Source organism: Trichechus manatus, unplaced genomic scaffold, assembly GCF_000243295.1.
Source record: "Trichechus manatus latirostris isolate Lorelei unplaced genomic scaffold, TriManLat1.0 scaffold00122, whole genome shotgun sequence".
NCBI classification, from domain to species: domain Eukaryota; kingdom Metazoa; phylum Chordata; class Mammalia; order Sirenia; family Trichechidae; genus Trichechus; species Trichechus manatus.
The window spans coordinates 7,763,121-7,785,514 of NW_004444058.1; the positions used below are offsets into that span (position 1 = coordinate 7,763,121).

Consider the following 22,394-nt stretch of genomic DNA (forward strand, 5'->3'; position numbering starts at 1 on the left):
GGATTACTACAAGATCATCAAGACGCCCATGGACATGGGGACGATAAAGAAGCGCTTGGAAAACAACTATTACTGGAATGCTCAGGAATGTATTCAGGACTTCAACACAATGTTTACAAACTGTTACATCTACAACAAGGTGAGCTTGAGGGCACGGGCATATGTGGGCGAGGGGGCAGGGGCAGGTGTGGGGCAGGAGTGTGGGGCAGGTGGGATCAAGTCTGCAGGAAGAGGCAGTTGCAAGTGGAGGTGCTAGGCCGTGGTTGTGCCTGTGACTGTGTGCATGTGTTTTGCGGGGAGGAGGGGCTGGCCGGCCAAGCTGGCTTTGTAAACCTGAAGCCCAGGCTTCCAATGCCGTTGGAACTTGGGTCCTTGAGCTTGTCTGGTGGAGAAGGTGTGAGGACAGCAGTGACGGCTCATTAATGTCCATGTGAGTGACGTAAACTGTTAGGAGGGGATTGCTAGTTTGTAGCTGTGCAGAGGTGGTTCAAGCAGGAGCCGTGTGAGGGCGCAGGGGCCACAGGGCCAGGGACTTCATGGGAGACAGTGTCTCAGACACCCAGGCGTAGCTACTCACAGCTTCCAGCCTTGGAATCAAGTGTCTCCTCAACCTTACGCACAGACCCAAAGCCCGCTCCTCAGCCCCATAGCCACATCCCGCGACCCGGCTGTGCCATGAGGCCGGTCCTTTGTTCACAGTGAGACCACAGTCGTGATTAAAACCCACCCTCCCAAATAGAGCGGCTCTGGAGGCAGACCCCAGGCAGAACTCAGCTTTTGACCTCTGCTGGTGTAGTGGTAGAATGGCCCAGAAGAGATGGGTAGGTGAGTTTCTTGAAGTTTCCTGTGTTTTCTAAAAAGCCTCCACTCGTGCTACGAGGCTCACGCGGCGCTTGCACGGGCGAGGTCCCTTCCAGCTTAGAGCCACATGGGGCAGCGCATCACGGGCGCAACGGAAGAGTGGGCAGCGTGGGGAGACCCAGTGCGCCGCCATGGGGCCCGCTGGGGGTGGAGCCTAGTGAGGTATCCGTGGCATGAGGGCCTGCATGATTCGAGTGGATCTAAAGAGTTAGGACAGACCAGAACTCAGGGGAGGCCTTGTCAGGTGCTTGAGCCATTAGGACGGTTTCTCAGACGGCCAGAGCAGAAAAGACTCGAGAGGGAGGCACAGGGGCCAGGTGCTGGCTTGGCACCTGTTGGGAAGGGAGCCTTTGTGACACTGGGGGCTCAGATTGGGAAGGACCCTCCTGGAGACGGTGCCTGGCGCTTTGGGGCAGGGGTGGCCCCGGGTAGTGCGCTGTCACTCTATTTGGAGAGGTGGGGCGGGCTCTCTGACTTCCCCCCGTGTTTCCCCACCCAGCCTGGAGATGACATCGTCTTAATGGCCGAAGCTCTGGAGAAGCTCTTCTTGCAAAAAATCAACGAATTGCCCACTGAAGAAACCGAGATCATGATCGTCCAGGCGAAAGGACGAGGACGCGGGAGGAAAGAAGCAGGTTGGCACTGCCAGTGCGCCCACCCCAGGCAGCAGGAGATAGCATGGAGATTGACTGTGTTTCTCTCCGACCTTTGCCCCTTTCCCAAGTTTGATTGGGGGCTGGGAGTGGTGGGGAGGCGGCCACAGTGTATACAGGCTGCCTGGGTACTGTTTGGACACAGTGGGATTAATTCAGTGGTGGGTCTGCCCCATCGGGTCACTGACCATGGGACCTCCCCCAAGTAGAAATAATGACCCCTTTGAGGAGGGAGAGTCCCTGGTTGGTGCAAACAGTGAACACACTTGGCTGCTAACCAAAAGGTTGGAGGTTTGAGTCCCAGAGGCACCTTGGAAGAAAGGCCTGGAGATGCACTACTGGAAAACCAGCCATTGAAAACCCTGTGGAGCACAGTTCTACTGACACTCTTGGAGTCACAGAGTCAGAATTGACTGGGTTTTTTTGTTTTTTTTGTTTGGCCTTTGAGGGGAATTGGTGGACTTAGGAGCCCTGGTGGCACAGTGGTTAAGAGCTTGGCTGCTAACCAAAAGGTTGATGGTTCAAGTCCCCCAGCTGCTGTTTAGAAACCCTATGGGTCAGTTCTACTCTGCTATAAGGTGGCTATATGAGTTGGAATCGACTCGATGGCAACAGGTTTGGTGATTTGGTTTTGGTGGAATTAGGTTAGAAAGGAAGTAGACCTATTTCAAAGTGCCGTTTAAGTTATTTGAATTCTTCATCCCACCAGTGCTAGAAATGATTTTTACTTTTCCACTGCAGAAAAAAGACATTAACCTGACCAAGAGTAATTTTAGCCAACATCCCAGCCGATCCTAGCAATTTGGAATCCACTCCTTTGAAATAGCTGCATGCACTTGCATCAGAGCCACACCTGCTTGTGGCTGCTCCTCCTCCTGAAGGCTATCTCTGACCCCACCCTCTTGACACAGGGTTCCCAAGACCAGCTGATGGCAGTAGCTCGTGAAATAAAATGGTTCTGTTGCAAGAAAGTCCTTAGTGGCTGCCTTCTGCAGCTCCTGATCCACACGGCAGAGGGGTGATGTTTGCATGAGAGGACCAGGGTTTGGTTTGTTTTCCTCACCCAGAGAGCGCCTTTCTCTTTACTTCAACTCTGTGCTGGGCTCAGAATCTTTTCTGAAGCCAGGGGTGGGGCCAGGGCTGCCGGCTGGAAAGCCAGACCGCTAGGGAAACATCATGGGTGGCCAAGGAGCAAGTCTCGTCTGGCAGCCCCTGGCTGTTTCACACATTGAGAAACAGTCCCCATCCACTTGTCTGAGGCTTTTGTTTTAGCAGAGAGCCAAGTCCTCTTTCTGCGACCAGAGGTCCAGTCACACACAGGCCATGTGGTGGTTCTTCTGCTCTGTGTCTGGGAGCAGTGCCCAAGGGAAGATGACCTGGCAAAGTCCCCCCATCACCTTGCTGTTTGAGCTGCTGGGGAAGCCATGGGGACAGTTACTTTTGCAGGATGCTGAGCGTATTGGTGCTTGAGTATGCAGGCGATGGGACCATCGGTTCAGGCCTGGCCCTGGTTCCCTGCGTGCTGGCAAACATCCACCCGCTTACAGCATAGCCATGGTCACAGCGGTGCCGAGGTTTGGAGCTGGCTGGGCATGCCCAGTGGCCATTGATGCTCAGGCTTAGCTGTCGGCTGTAGGGAAGCCTCCTGTGCCAGTCACCAGGGCATCCACCCAGCATCCCTTGAGGCCTGGGTTGGGGCCTGCCAGCTTCCAGAAGCCTTGGCAAGGGCTGCCACTACCAGCCTCCACCAGACACTCACTCTGCAGGTGGTGCTTCTGGAACGAGGACAGCTCCCAGGGGACGCTTTCTCTGCTCTCAGCCTCAGCCCTGGTGCCAGCATCCGGCCAGTGCCCTGCACCCTCAGTCAGGCCTCTGTGCGTACTGAGGGTCTCTGCCCGAGCCAGGCATTGTGGCAGGACACCCTGGAAGTGGAGACACAGATGGAGCAAGCCCTGCTTCCCGGGGCCAGGGGCCAGGCTGGGTGTGCGACATGAGAGATGCTGACGTCCCTGTGTCTCTGGATGTCGGCTAGCACAGGGGCATGCCCTGTGAGGCTGGCCACCTAGCTGGAGGCGGCTCCTCACTGCCCTCCCTTTCTCTGTTCTCAGGGACGGCAAAGCCTGGCGTCTCCACGGTACCAAACACGGCGCCAGCATCAACACCTCCACAGACCCAGACTCCTCAGCAGAACCCGCCACCCGTGCAGGCCGCTCCCCACCCCTTCCCTACCGTCACCCCAGACCTCATTGTCCAGACGCCCATCATGACAGTGGTGCCACCCCAGCCCCTGCAGGCGCCCCCGCCGGTGCCGCCCCAGCCCCCTCCCCCACCCACACCAGCCCCCCAGCCCATACAAAGCCACCCACCCATCATCGCGGCCACCCCGCAGCCCGTGAAGGTGAGCACTGCGTCTGCCTTGCAGGAGGGGAGGGGAGCCGAGCCAGGCTGTGCGAAGCCTATGGGGGCCCTGGGCATGAGTGGGTGTTTCGGGGAGTTCACTGTGTTTACCTCAGCACAGCTTGGGAGCAGTAACCTGGCTGACCACAAGGCCACATCATGTGCTGCCTCTAGTGGTTTCTCCCATTTCTAACAAAGGACCGTGTCTCTGGTTGCCTTCTGAGCAGCCTCTGAGCTGAGGAGCAGGGCTGGATCTTGAGGCCCCCAGCTCTCAAGTAGACAGCGGCTTCCAAAGGCCTTTGTGGCTCCAGGGGCAGCTTTTGCAGCCAGCTTTGCTGTCCCTGCCACCGTCCCAGCTGCAGAGCAGTGTGGGGAGGAGAGGGCCCCTGTTATGAGCCTCAGGCCTGTGTCCAGGGAGTCAGGACCCCAGTCACAGGTGGGAGACACCCCAGAGAGCAGCTCTGCAACCACTGCCCTCTGACCCTGGTGTGCTTGTGCTCTCCACAGACAAAGAAGGGGGTGAAGAGGAAAGCAGACACCACCACCCCCACCACCATTGACCCTATCCACGAGCCTCCCTCCCTGCCACCGGAGCCCAAGGCCACCAAGCTGGGCCCGCGGCGTGAGAGCGGGCGGCCTGTGAAGCCCCCGAAGAAGGACGTCCCTGACTCGCAGCAGCACCCGGCGCCTGACAAGAGCAGCAAGGTCTCGGAGCAGCTCAAGTGCTGCAGTGGTATCCTCAAGGAGATGTTTGCCAAGAAGCATGCAGCCTACGCCTGGCCCTTCTACAAGCCCGTGGACGTCGAGGCACTGGGTCTGCACGACTACTGCGACATCATCAAGCACCCTATGGACATGAGCACAATCAAGGTGGGTCCTTCCCACCCAAGCACGCCATGGACATGAGCACAGTCAAGGGGGAGCCTCCCCTAGGCTAGGAGGGGGCCTGGCTCAGATAGATGGGAACTCTGCCCCAGGAGCCTTTCAGGCTTCTCCACCTGCCCAGAGGAGCCCAGTGCCCCCTGCTGGGGAGAGTGGGGGCTAGCTCATGGCAAGGCAAAGCGAGCCCTCCTTGGTCAGGCCCAGCGCCCCAGCACCTTGCGTGTAGTGGATGCTCCAGGAGAGTGGATGCCCATTGCCCTATGTCAGAGATAACGGCCCTCGCAGTCTCCCCACTTAGAGAGGCAACAGCCAGGGCTGGCACTGTCACCACATCTTAGTAACCAGACACATGGAGGGAACTGGTGGCTTGGATGAAAGCTCAGTGCTGTCTATCTGGGATCTTCCATGCAATTTCATGTCACGGCAGGTGGGACGGGTCCCTTTGACCAGTGCCATGTCTCGGGTCTGCCCAGATCAGAACAGGGCTCGGCCCCCTTGCGACGTTGGCCTCTGCACCACCTCCTACACGGGTGGATGAGTTTGGGGCACTCGTGCCTGGCCCTGAGGCTCCCTGTTGTGTGGCCTTTTCCACCTGCTATTGAAAACTAGGGCGATCCCCCACCCCCAAATGAGGACTCGGGTGACCCGAGAAGCCTGTTTGCTCCTGCAGGCAGCCCACACTGCTGCTGCTGCCCCTAAAACAGGCATGCACGGCTAACAGGCCTGGTCCTGTCTTCCCAGTCTAAACTGGAGGCTCGGGAGTACCGAGACGCTCAGGAATTTGGTGCTGACGTCCGATTGATGTTCTCCAACTGCTACAAATACAACCCTCCCGACCATGAGGTGGTGGCCATGGCGCGGAAGCTCCAGGTGAGGCTCGGGGTGGGGACAACCCGGGATGCCTTGGCAGGCTTTTTGCGACTTGCCTTGGCAGAGTGCCATGTTGCTTTGGAAGAATGGGCTCAACTTGGGATAAAGTGGAACTATCGACTAGCCAGTGCCAGAAGCCAGGAGTGTGTTGTGATCAGAGCCTTTCCTTGAAACAGGCTTGTCTCAGGCTGGTGGAGGGCGTCTGTCTGCCAAGTGGACCCTTGAATCACAGTGGCTGTGAGCTCCACTGGGGCGTTCCTGCCCAGGAACTCCTGAATCCTTCATTGCTAAACATTCTGTTATGGTGCTCCGGAGGTTACAACACAAACGTGTCAACTAGTTCCCCTTTCCTTTATTTAAAAAACGGAAAATCATATACACACACTTTAACAGTATAGTTCTCTTCGGGTGGAAGGTTGAGGGTTAAAAATTTTGGAAAATAGTCAATTATCTGGTATTTTATAATTTCTCTCTTTATTAATTCTTTAAAATTATACATGCCTGAAAATAAGAGTCCGGCCTTGTCTCCCTAAGGCTGTGGGCTGGTCCCTGCCATCTGAGGCAGAAGCACCCTGGCTGGTCCAGGCAACTCGCACATACAGCGCACTGGGTCCTGACCTACCCTGGGAGCCGCCTGCTGCTCCCCCAACCCCCACCCCCACCCTACCGCGGCTTTCACCATGACTTGTGAAGTGGCTCCAGGGCAGAAAGGGGGCACTTGTGAAGCCTTTGGCCACTGTGGGGATGCACCTAGCCTACCAAGGCCAGAGTACGCCCGCTGCCTCCATGCTGTCCAGGCTTGCCACCTTAGTGCCTCTCCCTCCTCTCCTGGAGCCGGGGTGTGGCCACCACTGTTCGTTCCCCAGAGGACGTGTCCTTCAGCTCAGGGTGGGAAACAGTGCTCCCCAGTGTGAGGTCGCAGGCACTTCTTGGTCCTGCGGTCCTTGTTCTTGTTGAGTGCCCACTCAACTGGAAGGGCTTATTTATACTGCTCAGTTTAGTTTCATTTTCTCTGGGAGTTTTTTTTGGGTGCGGTGGAGAGGGCCCTCTCAGTTTGGCGCTGCCTGTGCCTGCCTTTGTAAAACTGCCCGTCACCGTTTAGCTGCATTTCCTGTTCTCTTGACATCATTTTACTGCAGTTTTTGTAAAGGGCCACCAGGTGGCAGCGGTGCCCTCAGAGTCAAACCTGAGGGAGAGGGACAGGGATCTCCACTCGATCCCTTTATTTGCCATCCTGAAAACAGCCAACCAAAACAAGTTCTCTGTCAGCAACCAAGATTGCTCTTTTGAGCTGTTACTTAAAAAAAAAAAAAAAAAATTCTCTAATATCTTCTTCCTCCCTCTCTTGAAACTTTGTAGCCACCTTTTTCCCCCACAACCTTCACTTCCTCATTTTATAGATTTTGTTTGTTCGTTTTTAGGCTTTTTTGTGTTTTTCTTCCTGTGGATGCAGCGGGCCTGCCCAGCATGGGGTTTACATGCAGCAGGGCCTCTCAGAGGGTCGCCACTTCAGTCTGCTGGGCTGAAGGGTTTGTTTGTAGGCACTGACTCCAGAGGCCAGGCTGGACCAGACATGAGGACTGAGTCAGGTGAGGGTGAGGCCAGGGTGTGGGCAGGGTCAGTGCCAGGTCTGCTCTGCACGTCTGAAGGGGGTCCAGGAGGTGACTGGGCCATGCCACATTGTAGAAGGCAGTATCACCTCCCATCCTGTAAGGGGTGAGGTATACCTGCTCCAGTGACAGAGCTGGTTCGGAGGGGACTCCTGCAGGGCTTCTCTTGGTGGGGGGGGGTGGAACCTACTTACCATCAAGTTTGTTTCTACATATGACAACCCCCATATGTGTCAGAGTAGAACTGTGCTCCATAGGATTTTCAGTGGCTGGTTTTTTGGAAGTAGATCACCAGGCCTTTCTTCTGAGGTGCCTCTGGTTGGGCTTGAACCTCCAGCCTTTCAGTTGTCAGCCAAGGGCATTCACTGTTTATACCATCCTGGAACTGCCTGTCAGGAAGGCCAGTATAGTCGTGGGCTTTGTTTTCTATCTCTTTGAGGTCTGCAGCATCACTTTGGTGTAGACAGCCAGCTTTCTTCAGGGCGGGATGGGGGCAAAGCCCCAGCCCCTGTGCAGGTCTCTTGAGTGGTGTTGGGATCTGCTGTCCCCAAGAACTGGGGCTCACCTGGAAGGTTACATAAGAAAGAGACCCACTTCGTTTCCTTTCTCCAGCCTCTCAACTCCAAGCTTTTAGAAAACCCATAGCCACCGCCACGATCTTGAAGCCAGCACGAAGGTTCACGGGTTTGAGGTCTCCTTGGGGGCCGAGACTGCTGGTGGCCTACCCTCCTCGCAGTCTGCTCTGTGGTGAATCAGGGATTAGTTTAGAAAGTGTGTTAGCGATTGCAGCCCACTTGAAAATAAAACCACAGTTTTATTTCAAGAAAGCAGCATGAATTCAAGGTGGTTCACAATTCTTTTTACAGCGTGGAAACAAAACTGAAAAGTACATTGGGATCCTGTGTTTGATCCCAAGGCAGGGAGCTTTTCAGGTGTGTGTGTGTTTCTGTGTGTGTGTTTCCGTGTGTGTGTGTGTGTGTGTGTGTGTGAGAGAGAGAGAGAGAGACTGTATGTGTGTGTCTGTGTGCATCTTCTACTCACAGCTGTGTCCCCAATAGCTGGCCCCTCGCGGCGCCCTCCCCCACCCCCAGCTCTGCACCCTGGATGTGACCGAGCCGTGGAGCAGTCTGGTCTGGGAGGCTGAAGGGGAATTGGCTGGGTGGCTCGTTTTCCAGGGGGCCTTGAAGTCTTCGGGCACTGCGGCCTATCAGCCTTGAGCATCTCTCTTTCCCCTGTGAGTCTGATGCAGCCTAGGGCAGGTGACTCTGGTCAGCATTCTAACAAGAACAGGTTCTTGCCCTGCGACCATTTGGGTTTTCTGAAGAGCATGACGTAACCCAGACTTAGGGTGGAGGGGGTAGCAGTTGAGGACACATGGTAGAGGCTGACCTGACAGCGAGGTCACCACCGTCATCTGTTGGCTGTGGGGCCAACCATACAGGGGATGGTTTGAGCCCTTCGCATCCCCTGCAGGTGCTGGTATCTACCTATTGCCACTGTCACTGTTCTCTTGAAGCTGGCCCTTCTGTGCTTCTTGTGTTGGCTGTCCCTGTCCTGGTGACTGTGGCACCCTCCACTGGCCTTTTTTCTACCTACAACCAGACTGAGCGCCTGGTCCCTGTGTCACATCTCCACTCTCCTTTGTAACCCTCCTCCATGCTGCCTTCTCAGCCACCCTGCAGGAGGAGGGCTGTTCGGGGTCAAATCAGTTCTGGCTGTCACCCCCTCGGCCCTCAGTTTACCACTGCTGGTGGTCTCCTTGTTCTGTCCCCACTGAATGGTGAACTTCTACAGCCAGGGGACACATCATTCTGGGAGCCACAACAGGGCGCTTAGTAGATACTTGTCTGCCACAGCCCCAAAGAGAGTTTTCCTGCAGCAGCCCTAGGCTGGCAGGCACAGGGTTTGGACAGCATTTCCAGAGAGTTCTCTGGCCTGCAGAGCCAAGGAAGACCGCTCAGCTGGGCAAGGCCAGGGAGGCAGTATCTGCCCTGTGCAGGCCTCCCCACCCCGTCTCCTGTGGGTGTGTGCTGCCTCTTCTCTGCCCCAGACTTTATTAGGCCTTGTTTTATGCGGAGCCCTGGTGGCGCAGTCGTTAAGAGTTTGGCTGCTAACCGAAAGGTCGGCAGTTCGAATTCACCAGCTGCTTTTTGGAAACCTTCTGGGGCAGTTCCTCTCTGTCCTATAAGGTCGCTATGAGTTGGAATCGCCTGGACAGCACTGAGTTTGGTTTTTTGGTTTTGTCTTCTGCATACTGCTGTTTGGCCCTGGGGCCTGGGAATGCTGGGCTGGCCCCCTGTGCAATCTCTGTGGGGGAGGGAAGGGAATCCTCTTCCTCATGGCCTGCCCTCTAGCCCAGGAGGAGGGGCTCACCTGCCAGCAGCCACAGTGTCTCCAGCCTCCTCCCTTCCTGGAGTCTTGAGACCTTGTTGGGCGCTTCCCCCAGTCTGCCCCTACCTCTCGGCAGCAGGGCCTCTTGGCGCCCTAGAGGCTGCCTCAGCTCAATTGCTCCTCAGCCCATGGCTGGGTTCCACTGCTGGCGTGAGCCCCTTCCGCCTGGACCTCATCCTTGGCAGCCTGGGGAGCTGGTGGTCTCTCATCCCTGGGTGTGCTTAGGGACTGACCTGGCCATACTAGACATCCTTCCCCTTTAGAACTCAATCAACAAAACCACTGTTGAGACAAGGTCCTGGCTGGCGCTGTGTTGCCACCTTGGGGCTGCACACTGGGGAGCCTGTAGAGGGAGCAGTGGGGGTGGCTTAGGAGAGGGGAAACCTTATCAGACCCCTCTGGAGACATGGCCATGTGGCTCCACATCATAGTGAACGCTCTCAGAAGCACTCTGGGCAAGTCCTCCTCTGTCTCCGTTGCCACGCTGATTGACTTAGTCCAGGCTTCACTGGGTTCCCACAGTCCTGGCGGGGAGCCAGCCCATTTTCTCTGCCACCGTGCAGCCTGCATCATCGCTTGGTTGATACTCCTGGACCCCACCAACTTCCATCTGACTCCTGGGTCAGCATCGGAGGGACCCTAGCGTCTCCCTGAGTGGGGTCCCGGTGCTTGTCCCACCCAAGGCAGTTTTACTCCCAAGCTTCTCCCAGCTCCCATGTCGCTGCCCTGCCCCTCTCACCCCCTTTTGCGTGGGAGATGCTCAGTCCTGTGCTCTTCCACAAGCTGGGGAGTTGCATGCAGACATGCGTCCCCCTGCGAGGCTTAGCCTCCTCGCTGGGCTGTGTGCTCTGTGCCAGGCGCCTCCATGTGCGCACAGGTGCATGCACCTGAACAGATCCACCTGCTCCTGCCTCCCGCTCTGTTGGCTTCTGTGCCTGAGGCTCTCCCTCATGTTAGCATGGGCGGGCAAGACCCTGGGGTACTGTCTGAGCCAATCACCAAGAACTTCATTGAGTGCCTGTGTGGTGCCATGTGTACCTGGACGTGTCCCCAGGGAGTAAGTGCACAGCCACTTCAGGAGCAGCTTCCCATTCACAGCAAGCTCCAAGAGAGGCTTCCTGTCTCAGTGACCCTGGGCATGGTGATGCTCGGCCGTGGTCCTCACATGCATAGCTCTTTCCACCCCCAGGATGTGTTCGAGATGCGCTTTGCCAAGATGCCAGATGAGCCTGAGGAGCCCGTGGTGGCTGTATCCTCACCAGCTGTGCCTCCTCCGACTAAGGTGGTGGCTCCGCCCTCATCCAGCGACAGCAGCAGCGATAGCTCCTCAGACAGTGACAGCTCCACCGACGACTCCGAGGAGGAGCGGGCCCAGCGCCTGGCTGAGCTTCAGGAGCAGGTGAGGCTGCATCGGGCCCCAGGCCAGGGCAATCTCCCCTCGGCACTGCATTTCCACCCGCTCTGTGGCCTGGCCCCCTCCAATGGGTAGGTGCGGTGTTGACCTCATACATGGGTACACCGTTGGCGGGGGGACCTTCTCTGAGTGGAAGAGAGACTTCTGGGTCCCCTCAGCCCCTGAAAGGAGGGAGCGGGGCCAGGGTGTCTGTCTATCCTGAGGCCTCTTGCCTACCCTCCTGCTCAGCCCCTTTAGGACCTTCTTCCTGGGCCAGGGCGGGCTTTGGGCTCGACGTCTTGTCGACACCTCTGGAGCCTGGGGTGTGGGTGGGTGCAAGCACCTGGGGCTGGGCACTGAGCCAAGGGCCCCCCTGTATCCCCTGTCCATGTCCTGTGCCCCTCACCCATGTCCTGGGTGCCAGAGGAGCTGAGCCTGTGGTTCTTCCCACAGCTCAAGGCCGTGCACGAGCAGCTTGCAGCCCTTTCACAGCCCCAGCAGAACAAGCCAAAGAAGAAGGAGAAAGACAAGAAGGAAAAGAAGAAAGAGAAGCACAAAAAGAAAGAGGAAGTGGAGGAGACGAAGAAGAGCAAAGCCAAGGAACTTCCTCCCAAGAAGACCAAGAAGAACAACAGCAGCACCACCACCAGGTCTGTGTCTCCCACTGGTGATATGGCAGGGACCCCCTCCTTGGGGGTCACTTGATCACATGAAGGCCTAGCTGCCCTCGCTGCCACTTCCCGTGTGAGCCTTTTGTAGTTCAGTGTTTGGCAAAGGACCCAAGCGTGGTACCCATGGCCAGGACAGGGGAGGTGGTTCCTGTGGTCCAGGGGGGCCTGGAGTGTGCTCATTCCCTCTGCATCACCACCACCCCCACCCCAACCCCCAACTCGGGCAGCCTGCTTGTCTGCATCAGGTACTCTGTGGACACACACTGTTGGTGCCCCAGTTCCCTGAAGCTGTGTTGTTGGGGGCATGGGGACATCCTGGGGCATGGAGGCTCATCCTGATAATGTCTGCATCATCCCCCTGCAGCAAGAAGGAACTGGCGCCCATGAAGAGCAAGCCGGCGGCGGCGTATGAATCAGAGGAGGAGGATCGCTGCAAGCCCATGTCGTATGAGGAGAAACGGCAGCTGAGCCTGGACATCAACAAGCTGCCTGGCGAGAAGTTGGGCCGCGTGGTGCACATTATCCAGTCGCGTGAGCCCTCACTCAAGAACTCCAACCCTGATGAGATCGAGATTGACTTTGAGACCCTGAAGCCATCCACACTGCGCGAGTTGGAGCGCTATGTCACCTCTTGCCTGCGCAAGAAGAGGAAGCCCCAAGGTGTGTGGGCCCAGCCTCTCTCCCTGGCGTAGGCCTGTGGCCATCTGATGTTTCCTGTATGGATTTTTCCAGATGATGCTATCCATGCCCTCGATCTGGAAACCCCCTGAAGGTGGTGGCATCAGCCCTGGGCTGCCCATGCCTTCCAGGCCTTACCACTGAGAGTGGCTGCTGGCCCACGCTAGTGTGGTCGGCTCTTTGTGGCTCTTCACCCACCCCCACCCCTGGTGACAGAGGTCTTCAGGCATCCCACTGTCGTCATCAGTGTCTCAGCTCTGTGTCAGCGTTCCCGGCACACGGTCTCTCTCCCAGCTCAGGCTGACTCTGCTGCTCTTGGGCCCGCCCCAGTATGGGCGGGTGTGGTGCAGCCCAGACAGCACTGGGAGGACCACCCATACTTTTCTGCCTTGCACTGTCGCAGTGTCATGCCCCCGAGCCCTCTGCGCCACGGCCAGACGAGTGGTTGAGAGCCCAGGCACCCCCACGCGGAAGCACCAGTGTTAGGAAGCGCCCCTCTGCCCTGTCTCTCAGGTCTCAATATGCCCTCCAGGGAGATTGCAGGCCTGGAATTCCTCCATAGGCCACATTTTAGGGGTAGCGTGAGGCCATCTAGGAGCTCACCGCTGGGAAAAATGGGGCCGGATGGTGTCTGGGGAGCCAGCTTCCTTCAGACAGCTGGGGTGGCCCACAATGACGGACCCCACATCAGCAGCCCTGTGCTTAAATTGCAGCAGAGAAGGTGGACGTGATCGCCGGTTCCTCCAAGATGAAGGGCTTCTCATCCTCAGAGTCCGAGAGCACCAGTGAGTCCAGCTCCTCTGACAGTGAAGACTCCGAGACAGGTCAGGTGGCTCATGTGTGAAGCACCTTCTCCCCTTGACCTGCCGTGCCCACCGTCCATCCACCCGCGTGCAGTGTTAACCTTCTAACTGGGACGGTGGCAACCTTGCACCGTGTCCAGCAGTTGTCCTTATTCTCCTCAAATGCCACCTGGGCTAGGGGTCCGAAGGCCTAGATGGTAAAGGGGGCTTAGGGAAGGGAAGGTGAGGGGCTGGGCGGGCTACAGGTTAGCAGGCCCAGGTGCTAAACATTGTCCATGATTTGCCCCAGTGGGTGCTGTGTGTCCCTATGGTGTCCCCAAGCCACAGTCGTGTGATGTAGACAGGCAGGTCTGCTCTACTCCAGGGTGTGCTGAATCTCAGTGTGTGCGTGTGGACACTGGTGCCTTGCGCCCCTCATGGTCCCTCCCGTGACCTCTGTCTCATCGGGGCCCCCTTGGGAGCAGCAGCTGAGGTTGCGGGGACGGGCAGATAGAGATTCTGGAAGGCTCATGAGGGTCTGTGCTCCAGACCTGCACCTTCCTTGTTATACTTGGAGGGCCGTCAGACACAGACTGCCTAGTGGGGGTGTAGAGAAGAAGCCCGAGGACCTTCTCTGTCCTGTGGGGAGAGCAGACAGTCTGTGCTTGGGGTGGGCACACTCAGGTCAGACTGCCTGGAAGCAGACAACACAGGCAGGTGGGATGTGAGGACCCAGAGTGGGGCTGGGGCTCCTGGCAGGGACCCACTCCGGTATTCTGGTGAAAGTAAACGATAAACCTGCCTTAGCAGTTGGTGTAAATACCATGATGTGAGTGTGGCACTGGGTTGGAGTCACTTCCTGTCGCACGATGCTGGGGGGGTAGAGTGTACACGGGGGCGGGGCGGAGGGGGGACGTGGGGAGGAAGGCATATACGTGGGAGGTGTAGGAGGTGGGCTCTCTCTCCCCTTCTCCCTCTACAGCAAGATCTCCCACCTTGGGTGACCTCATGGGTGATGGGCTCCAGCAAATTGAAATTCATGAGACTGTGTCTGTCGTGTATTTATTGAGTGCCTGCTGTGTGCAAAGACTGCCCGGTCTGGACCACAGGCCGCCATCCGCACCCTAACCAGGTCCAGTGTGGCTGCTCTGTCCCTGGCCAGCAGGGGGCGCCATAGCCTCGTTCCATGGGAACTGGCCCAAGCTCTCACAGAGGTGAATGGCTGTATTTTTGGGCTTCATTATCATTCTCCTCATTAGGACCAGCACAGCCATGGTTGGCCGCCTCTGGTCGCACCTCTTGTGTTTTGTGTAGACTGCTCCTGGCAGGGTTTCCTCGGCATTTTTCTTCAGGGACCCAAAGCCGATCCTGCCCAGGGCCCTGATGATCAGCGTATCGTGGCCTGTCGTGGGGGCCCTGAGCCCCTCCGTGGTGTGCGTGCTTAGGCGGGAGTCCTGGGAGTGAGGACCCCCACTCCCACCCCCACCCACCCACCTGCCATGGGGTGGCCATGACGCATCACTAGCTGCGCTCTGCTGATGAGATTTTTTTGCCTTCATTTTTTTCCACTTTTTTCCCTTTAAAGAATGGGACGAGATTGTGCAACAAGTAATCGGAGAGTCCTGGGAACAGCTGTCCTGGCGGGAAGGAGGCAAGATTTACAGTCTCTGTGCCGCCAGCTCCCAGGCTCTCACTGCTGTGCTCCTCAGCCAGCCCCTCCCCACCCAGCGCTGGCCTGGCTCCCTTTGTCCTCCCGCTCCCTCAGCCACGTCCTCTGTTGAGCTCAGAGTCCGTGTGGCCGGTGTTCATGTGCACCTGCGTTTGTGCTGTGCCACTCGGATGCCGGTGATCCCAGTGCAGGCGCCCAGGCCCTGTGCTAGCCAGCTGTGGCCTCCTGCACTCAGTCCCCTGGGTGAGTGGGAGGAGGACAGATGGATGGACGTGGGTGCCAGGTCTAGGAGCCAGCAGCCCTGGTTTCTGTGGCAGTTACAGGCAGTCTTGCCTAGGGGAGCGGGCAGGTAAGGGACGGGGAAGGTGGCTCCTCTGGTCTTTCTCTTTGTTCCTGTGCTTCCGTTTGGACAGCTGGGAGTTCTGGACACACCCATTTCTGTCACTTGCACGAGGGTCAGTTTTGCTGACTGAGCCCCAGACGTAGCTCACCACAGGGAGCTGAACAGAGGCACTAGAGAAGGCCTGGGGGCAGCTTCAAGTCCTCTGTGCACCCCTCTTCCCTCTGCCCCTGCTCCACCGCGTCCTCTGAGCAGTGGTCCTCCACTGAGCTTAGATTCCGCTAATTCCTGGGTCGACTTGAGGGCTGGTTATTGGAATGGAGAGGGAGGAGTTGGACGGACATCTGGGTGTATGGAGACTGTCACTGGGGCTAGGACCAGGGATGTCCCAGGATGCTTCTGTCCAGCTCTGACCTCATCCTGTTGCTGAAATCCTGGTCAGGAGGCACAGCCTGAGCATCTCTCAGGAGCCCCTGGCACCTGGGGCAGGGACACAGGTCCAGAAGGTGTGGGGCTCTGGGACTAGCCTGCTGTGCTGTTGCAGCAACTTGGACTTAGCTATTTTCGTCTCCTGGTTTCCTTTTCCCAGGACTGGAGTGCGTGGGTGTTTCTTAATAGCTCCAGGGGAAAAAGGAATGCTTGATGTTTTGGAAAGATCTGGGCTTGAAAGTGCAGACAGAGGCCACAGGCGTTCTCACCAGACAGGCTGCCTCAGCCTCCCACCGGGGTCTGAGGAGCCCGTTCCCAGCCCTGCCTGCTGCTCCACGGGCAGGGCGTGGCCCTGGGGAGGAGGGGGAGGAAGAGATCTGGAGGACAGGGTGCCCCCCCACCCCCATACACACACTGGCGGGGTTATGGGGTCTTTGGGGGCCAGGGCCAGCTTCTGGGAATGTAGACAGAAGAGGAGGCCGGCCTGGGGATGCCTTTGCCCTCAGAAGGTCTGAGAATCCAGGAGGGCCAACATGGTGGTCTCATCAGTGACTCTAGACCAAGTGTCTGCTTCACTGCAGGGGCGGCTACTGTGTGACGCCCACAAACAGCAGTTCTCCTCCTTGGCTTATACTTCTTCCTTTTCCTTCTCGAAAGCGCATGTGACTGGCTCCTCCTGTTACAGCTCGTGTTCTTGATTCTCGGGCCTGGAGGAGTGCGGAGACCAGGCCTCTAGGTCTTTCCCTTCCTCAGCTGGAGCTCCTGCTCTCAGAGCCTCCTCTCTATCAGGGCTTGGCTTGTTCTGCCCAGCCTGGGCCCCAGTGGAAGGGCCTGCACCCGCTCCCCGGGGCTGGACAGAGTGCAGGAGGCAGCCCCAGCAGGGTGCACGTAGACCTGATTGTCCAGGAAGGAGAGCAAGGAGGCAGGGGCAGGGGCGCCTCTAGGAATTCAGAGGAATTTTGATAAAAGGAAATGCCAGCATCGCGCTGTGCGGGGAGCATATGGAACTCGTTACAGAAGCTGTTGTTCTGTCTGGAATCACAAACAGGCGCAGGGAGGTTCTGGAGAAGTCCGCACGCGGCGTGCTTTCTGGGGGAAGTGGGTGTGCTCCGCCCCCTGGTTCTCTCGTGTCCCACGGGCACAGGAGGCTGGCCAGCCGCAGCTCTTGGTTCTTGTGACTGACTGAGCGGAACATTCCACACCATCTCTCTCACACTGGTTTCTCTCTCCCTCTATGTAGGTCCTGCCTAATCATTGGACACGGACTCTTAATAAATCGGTCTTCAGTTCCAGATTCCTTCCCAGCGAGCTATAGCTTAAGTCCATTTTCTTCCGTGAAAGGGACAGGACTCCACCAAGTCACGCACCCTCAGAGCCTTGGGCCTGTCCCCGGGGGGGCTAAGTCACGCCCAGCAGCGCGCGCCTGTCCCCCTCCGGGAGGGCTGCCGCGGGCCCCCTGGGCCCTCCGGGGTCAAGACTGCTGACTGTAGCGCCCGGCCCACTGTGGGGCCTCCGGGTAGGGGCAGCTTCCAGGGGTGGCGTAGTCCCCCCTGTGCACATGGGGTGCTGCCCAGGCGCAAAGTGTGTTCTCTTCACCTTTCCTCTTTCCCGGGACTCTGGATCTTCTGCTTCCTCCAGGACTTTCAGTGATGTTAGCCAAGGAGAGCTTTCATTCAGCCTAAGGAAGAACACTGTAGAGCTTTCCCAGATGAGGCCCGCTGGCCCCCAGGAGCTTCCTTCTGTGCCCTGCTAGGCTAACTCAGCCACAGGGGTCCCCGGCCACAGCCAACTCTCGGCTCCTGGAGGCCTCCCCCGTCTTCCTTGTCCAGTGCATTTCCGGAAGCTTAAGCTGCCTGCCCCTCTTCTTTGACCTCTTTGCAGGTCACATAGGGAGGGGTCCCCATGCTGCTTCCCCAGGCTTAGAAGAGGGCTACACCTTCTCTACCCTGGCATTGGGGCAGGGGCTGCGAGGCAGGCCATGGGATGGGTACTGGAGGCCTCATGCAGCCGGCCAACCTCGGGCTGCTGGGGTTGGGGTCTGTCCCCAACTAGTGTGCCCTGGACCTTCGGGCAGGCGTCACCGCCCTGGGATCTGCCTCAAGGCTTGGCCGAGGGTGTTGCCAGCGGGATCGTCCCTGGTCTGGAATGGTGACAGCCATCGGGGTGGGCAGGCCAGAATGGCCACTTCTTCCGATAGGCATTGAATGGGCTATTTTGCTCTAAAAATAAATGCCAGCCCATTTTTGGTCACAAATCCAGCTTCGTGACAGAAAACTCAGTGACGCACACAATCCCCAGAGGAGTACATCCGTGTTGGGGGGGGCGTTTCCTTCTTACTTGGGGTCTGTGTGCACATGCACGGCCCTTGGCAAAGGCTGCCACCTCCTGGGGCTGAGGTCTGCCGAGAGGGCATTGCCCCGGGGGCAGGTTTCCCCCCTCCCCTCCAGCCTGTCACTGCCCAGCCCTGCCTGACCTTCACCTTGACCTTGGTCAAGCTCCCAGGTCCCAGGCGAGCTTTGTTGGCCTGATGGGCTATTTTGAGTTGCCCTTTGGCCTGTGCCTGGCTCTTCCCAGTACAGTGTGGCCAGGACCAGGGCTGCTGCCCAGAGATTCCCACAGGGCAGCCCAGGCCACTGACGTCTTTCTGGGAATGTTCTGTTGGGTTCCCAGTGTTGGGCTTGGGTCCCACCCCCACTACCCCCACATAGCGTGCAGGCTGTCACCCCAGCGGACCCTGCAGGTTCTTCTCCCTGGCCATTCAGGCCCATCCTCGTCTGCCTGCAGAGTGCTCTGGGCCCAGTAACTTGAAAGTTCTTCAGACTTGGGCTGTCACCTGTGCTAGGTGCTCCCGGAGCAGTGCCAGAGGAGACAAGCCCTACCACCTCTCCTGGGGACAGCCTGGGGGAGGGGACAGCGGGGAGGGTATTGACACAACAGCTGGTCTGTGGATCCTGAGGAGGGTGTGGGAGGGGGGCGGCCACCTCTGGGGACCGGGTCGTCTGATCCTCGGACTCCAGGCACCAAGGCTCTCCCAGGTAGTCAGTTCAGGCCCCACCCTAACTCCTTTGTCCTCCTCCCTCCTCTACTCTCCCCGCCCCCGTCCTCCTCCTTCCTCTGCCCTGCCCATCCTCTCCCTCCATTTTAATCTCTCCATCCTCTCTCCTCCCCTTTCCCCTTCTGCTCTGCCCTCCCGTCTGTCCTCCCCACTGCACCCTCTACCCTCCTCTGCCCTGTCTTCACTCTTTCATCCTCCTCCTCTCCTTTCCCACTCTGTCCTCCCCTCTCCACTTTCTCCCCTCCTCTGCCCTGCCTTCACCCCTCTGTTCTGTCTCTTTCACTTCAGGGGGGCTGGGGACAGGGGGAAATCAGTGTTTTAATCAAATTTTACAGAAACTTTTTAAATCTTTGTACAATTACCATCCTATGTAAAGCTGAAATTGTGTTGAGTTCGCGATTGTTGTGGAATAAAGATCACATCGTGCTTGAGGCCATCTTTATGTAACCCGTTCTAGAGAGTTTTGTGGGGGGGTTGGGGTTGGCGTGGCATGGCGTGACGCTGTCGTGGAGCCGTGCACTTCCTGTCCTGTCTCTCACTGGCAACCCCGACACTAGGCGGGGCCCTACCCTTGAGTCCATGAGCACCGGGACCCCACAGGCCCCGCTTGCTTTGTCCCCAGTCTTCATGGGTCCTCCACTCACAGCCCTCCTGAGGTATCCCTCCAGATCCACACCCCCAACCTTCTTCCCACTGTATGGTGGGTATCTGCCCCCCCTTAAGGCTTTTCCTGGTCAGACTTTACTCGTGGGCCCTGCCTTTCCTCCTTGTTGTCTCAAAGCCATGCCCACCATGCCAGCACCTGACCCTGGCCTCCCCGTTCCTGGCATTCGCCTGCTGTGAGGCACTGGGACTGCATACGATGCCCCCCTACCCCCACATTGTGGCCCTAACCCTGCAGATCCACCCAGACCATCCCTTCCTACACATGTTGCCCACGAGAATATCCTTGCCAGTGTTTGACTTCTCCCCAAAGCCCTGAGCCCCATGTCCTGCCTCTCCAGTGTCCAACCAGGGGTTGAGCTTCCAGCTTGAGTCCCCTCTGTCTCCATTGCTACCCCTCGTGTGAAGACGTGTCCGTGGCTGCTGAGATCTCTTGGTGTCTCGTCTCTGGTGTGGGTGGTCAGCTCTCGCAGGGCCGCCGTCCCTTTCGTCCCTTTAGTGGCACACCGTGCCTTGCAGTTGGGCGCCCTGCAGCAGGTCCAGTTTGGGGTTACCTTGCCTCAGGCGAAGCCTGGGTCCTTCGCCATCAGCAGAGGAGCTGGTATACCAGAGGGGAGCTCGAGGAACAACAGAGTCCGAGGGGCTGTAGGCTGCTTGCTTGCTGCTCAGGGTTTGCACGGGTGCACCTGGTGACCCTGCCACTTCCGAGCTCCTCTCCTTCCCTTGGTGTTTGGCAAGGGGAGCAACTGTCTGAGCTCCTGAGCGTAGGCCTTTGGGGGTAGGTGGGGAGAATCGGCACGTTGGCACCTGAGCACTCCTCTCACAGGTGGCTCGCCTGGGTGTATCCCACACCACCGTGGCCCCCACAGCCAGGGCACAGGCCCCCTCTCCCTGCAGCACGGTCCTAGTGGGTCCCTTTCCTGGGGCCAGCCCTCCGGAGGAAGGAAGCTGCCAGTACCTTCTCTGCTTGCCAGGGCCAGGGGCACTTGCCCTGTGAGCTCCAGTCATCCCAGGGTGCTGGCAGTTCCCTTCCTGCTCTCATCTCAGGTGTCCCTGCTTGTAAGCACAGCTGGCCAGTGTGGCTTCCCCTGTCCCAGGGCCCTGCAGCTGGCATCACGTGGCACCTCAGCCCTAGCTGGCCTGACTCTGTTGCCTCTCGGATGATGGGAAGGAGTGGGCCCCAGAAACAGCACAGGTGGCAGCCACAGCATTGCTGCTTTTGAACTGTGTGACCCTGGGAGAGTCATTTCACTTCCCTGAGCCTTGGTCTGCTCATCCCTCAAATGGACGTGATCATGTTGAGCATCCAGGTGGTTCCATAACAAAGCCAGCTGAGCCCAAAGCACTCAGGCCTTACTGACTGGCAAGCGGGTTAGGCAGGCCCAGTGAAGTCTCCTGGCTCAGCCTCTGCATGTCCTAAGGGCCACCCTTGTAGTGGAGCTGATGGTGTGCGGCTTGGCCAGGGGAACTGGGGGTGTGGCCCCCACCAGGGAGAGCAGCAGGCAGAAGAGTAGCTGACACCCCACATGTCTTCCCCAGGGACCCTGGGCTGAGTCCAGCTACCGCCCTCAGTGCCTCCAGCCCCACTCCTAAGCTCGCTCTCTGCGTCTTATCCCCTTTCGTCTCCCCACTTCCCCAACATCCACAGCTAGCACACACTCATCTGCCTTGAGTCTCACACCTTCTCTCTCTCTCTTCACAGAGTTGGCTCCAAAGTTGAAGAAAAAGGGGCACCCCGGGCGGGAGCAGAAGAAGGTATGTAGGTTCCTGGCTCCCGTGGGTTCCCAGGTGTGGTCCAGGTGAGCCAGGCCTGCCTCACGTCAGCCTTGTATGTTTGTCTGTCTGCAGCACCATCACCACCACCACCAGATGCAGCAGACCCCTGCTCCTGTGCCCCAGCAGCCCTTGCCGCCATCCCAGCAGCCCCCACCACCGCCCCCGCCTCAACAGCAGCCGGCCCCGGCACTCAAGGCCTCAACCCCGCCTTTCATCGCCGCCCAGGTGCCCGTGTTGGAGCCCCCGCTCCCGGGCAGCGTCTTTGACCCCCTCGGCCATTTTGCCCAGCCCATTCTGCACCTGCCGCCACCCGAGCTGCCGCCCCACCTGCCCCCGCCGCCCGAGCACAGCACTCCACCACACCTCAACCAGCACGCCGTGGTCTCCCCGCCAGGTGAGCCCAGAAGCGGGGAGGGCACCAACTGTGGGCTCCAGGTGGCCAGGCTCAGTTTCCTTGTCTCTACAATGGGCCTAGTTGCTCTTTGGGGGTCGCTGGACACTGGATGAGGCCTCCCAGAACATGCTCGGCATGAAGGTTGGTGCGTGCAGCCTCCAGTTCTCCAGGCAGCCACTTGGCATCATGCAGAATATGGTTACTGAGTTCCCTTGCCATGCCAGGTGTAGCATTTGATGCAGAATAGCCCTTTGCCCTCTGCAGCTCCCAGTTGGAGGGAGATTCTTCCACCCCGATAATAAAACAACTGAGCAGGGAGAGTGCATGCTTGGGAGGTTCATGATAGAGTCTGTCTAGGGGCTGGGGAGGGTTCGTTTGTCTGAGTGAGTTTGAGGGGTGAGGGGGAGGAGAATGGAGGCAAGGGGGCCATGTCTTTATTCTGAATTTAGTGGGGGGGTGGGATTGGGTGGGGGGGTGCTTGCAGGCTGGAGAGCAGCCAATGGGAGGCGACTAGAGTCCCAACAGATGGGGGAGGGGGCGCAGGCCTCAAGGCCACCATCTTCTTTCCCTTCAGCTTTGCACAACGCGCTGCCCCAGCAGCCCTCGCGGCCCAGCAATCGCGCCGCTGCCCTGCCCCCCAAGCCGGCCCGGCCCCCAGCCGTGGCACCTACCCTGGCCCAGCCAGCCCTGCTCCCGCAGCCACCCATGGCCCAGCCCCCCCAGGTGTTGCTGGAGGAGGAGGAGCCACCTACCCCGCCCCTCACCTCCATGCAGATGCAGCTGTACCTGCAGCAGCTGCAGAAGGTGCAGTCGTCCACCCCACTACTCCCTTCCGTGAAGGTGCAGTCCCAGGCTCCACCGCCCCTGCCACCCCCATCCC

The 22,394-nt window shown here is 58.3% G+C and overlaps 1 protein-coding gene across 1 annotated transcript in view; it reads left to right on the forward strand.

Moving 5' to 3' along the window:
* BRD4 (bromodomain containing 4) overlaps window positions 1-22,394 on the forward strand; it is a 79,563-nt gene that overhangs the window by 52,886 nt on the left and 4,283 nt on the right. Inside the window, 13 exon segments of the mRNA XM_023738775.1 lie at window positions 2-139; window positions 1,361-1,496; window positions 3,623-3,912; window positions 4,419-4,781; window positions 5,535-5,663; window positions 10,854-11,063; window positions 11,511-11,707; window positions 12,093-12,388; window positions 13,120-13,230; window positions 21,047-21,099; window positions 21,193-21,514; window positions 22,089-22,388; window positions 22,391-22,394. The exon segment at window positions 22,391-22,394 is cut by the window's right edge and continues 275 nt beyond it. Coding sequence (XP_023594543.1) covers window positions 2-139; window positions 1,361-1,496; window positions 3,623-3,912; window positions 4,419-4,781; window positions 5,535-5,663; window positions 10,854-11,063; window positions 11,511-11,707; window positions 12,093-12,388; window positions 13,120-13,230; window positions 21,047-21,099; window positions 21,193-21,514; window positions 22,089-22,388; window positions 22,391-22,394 — 2,549 coding nt within the window.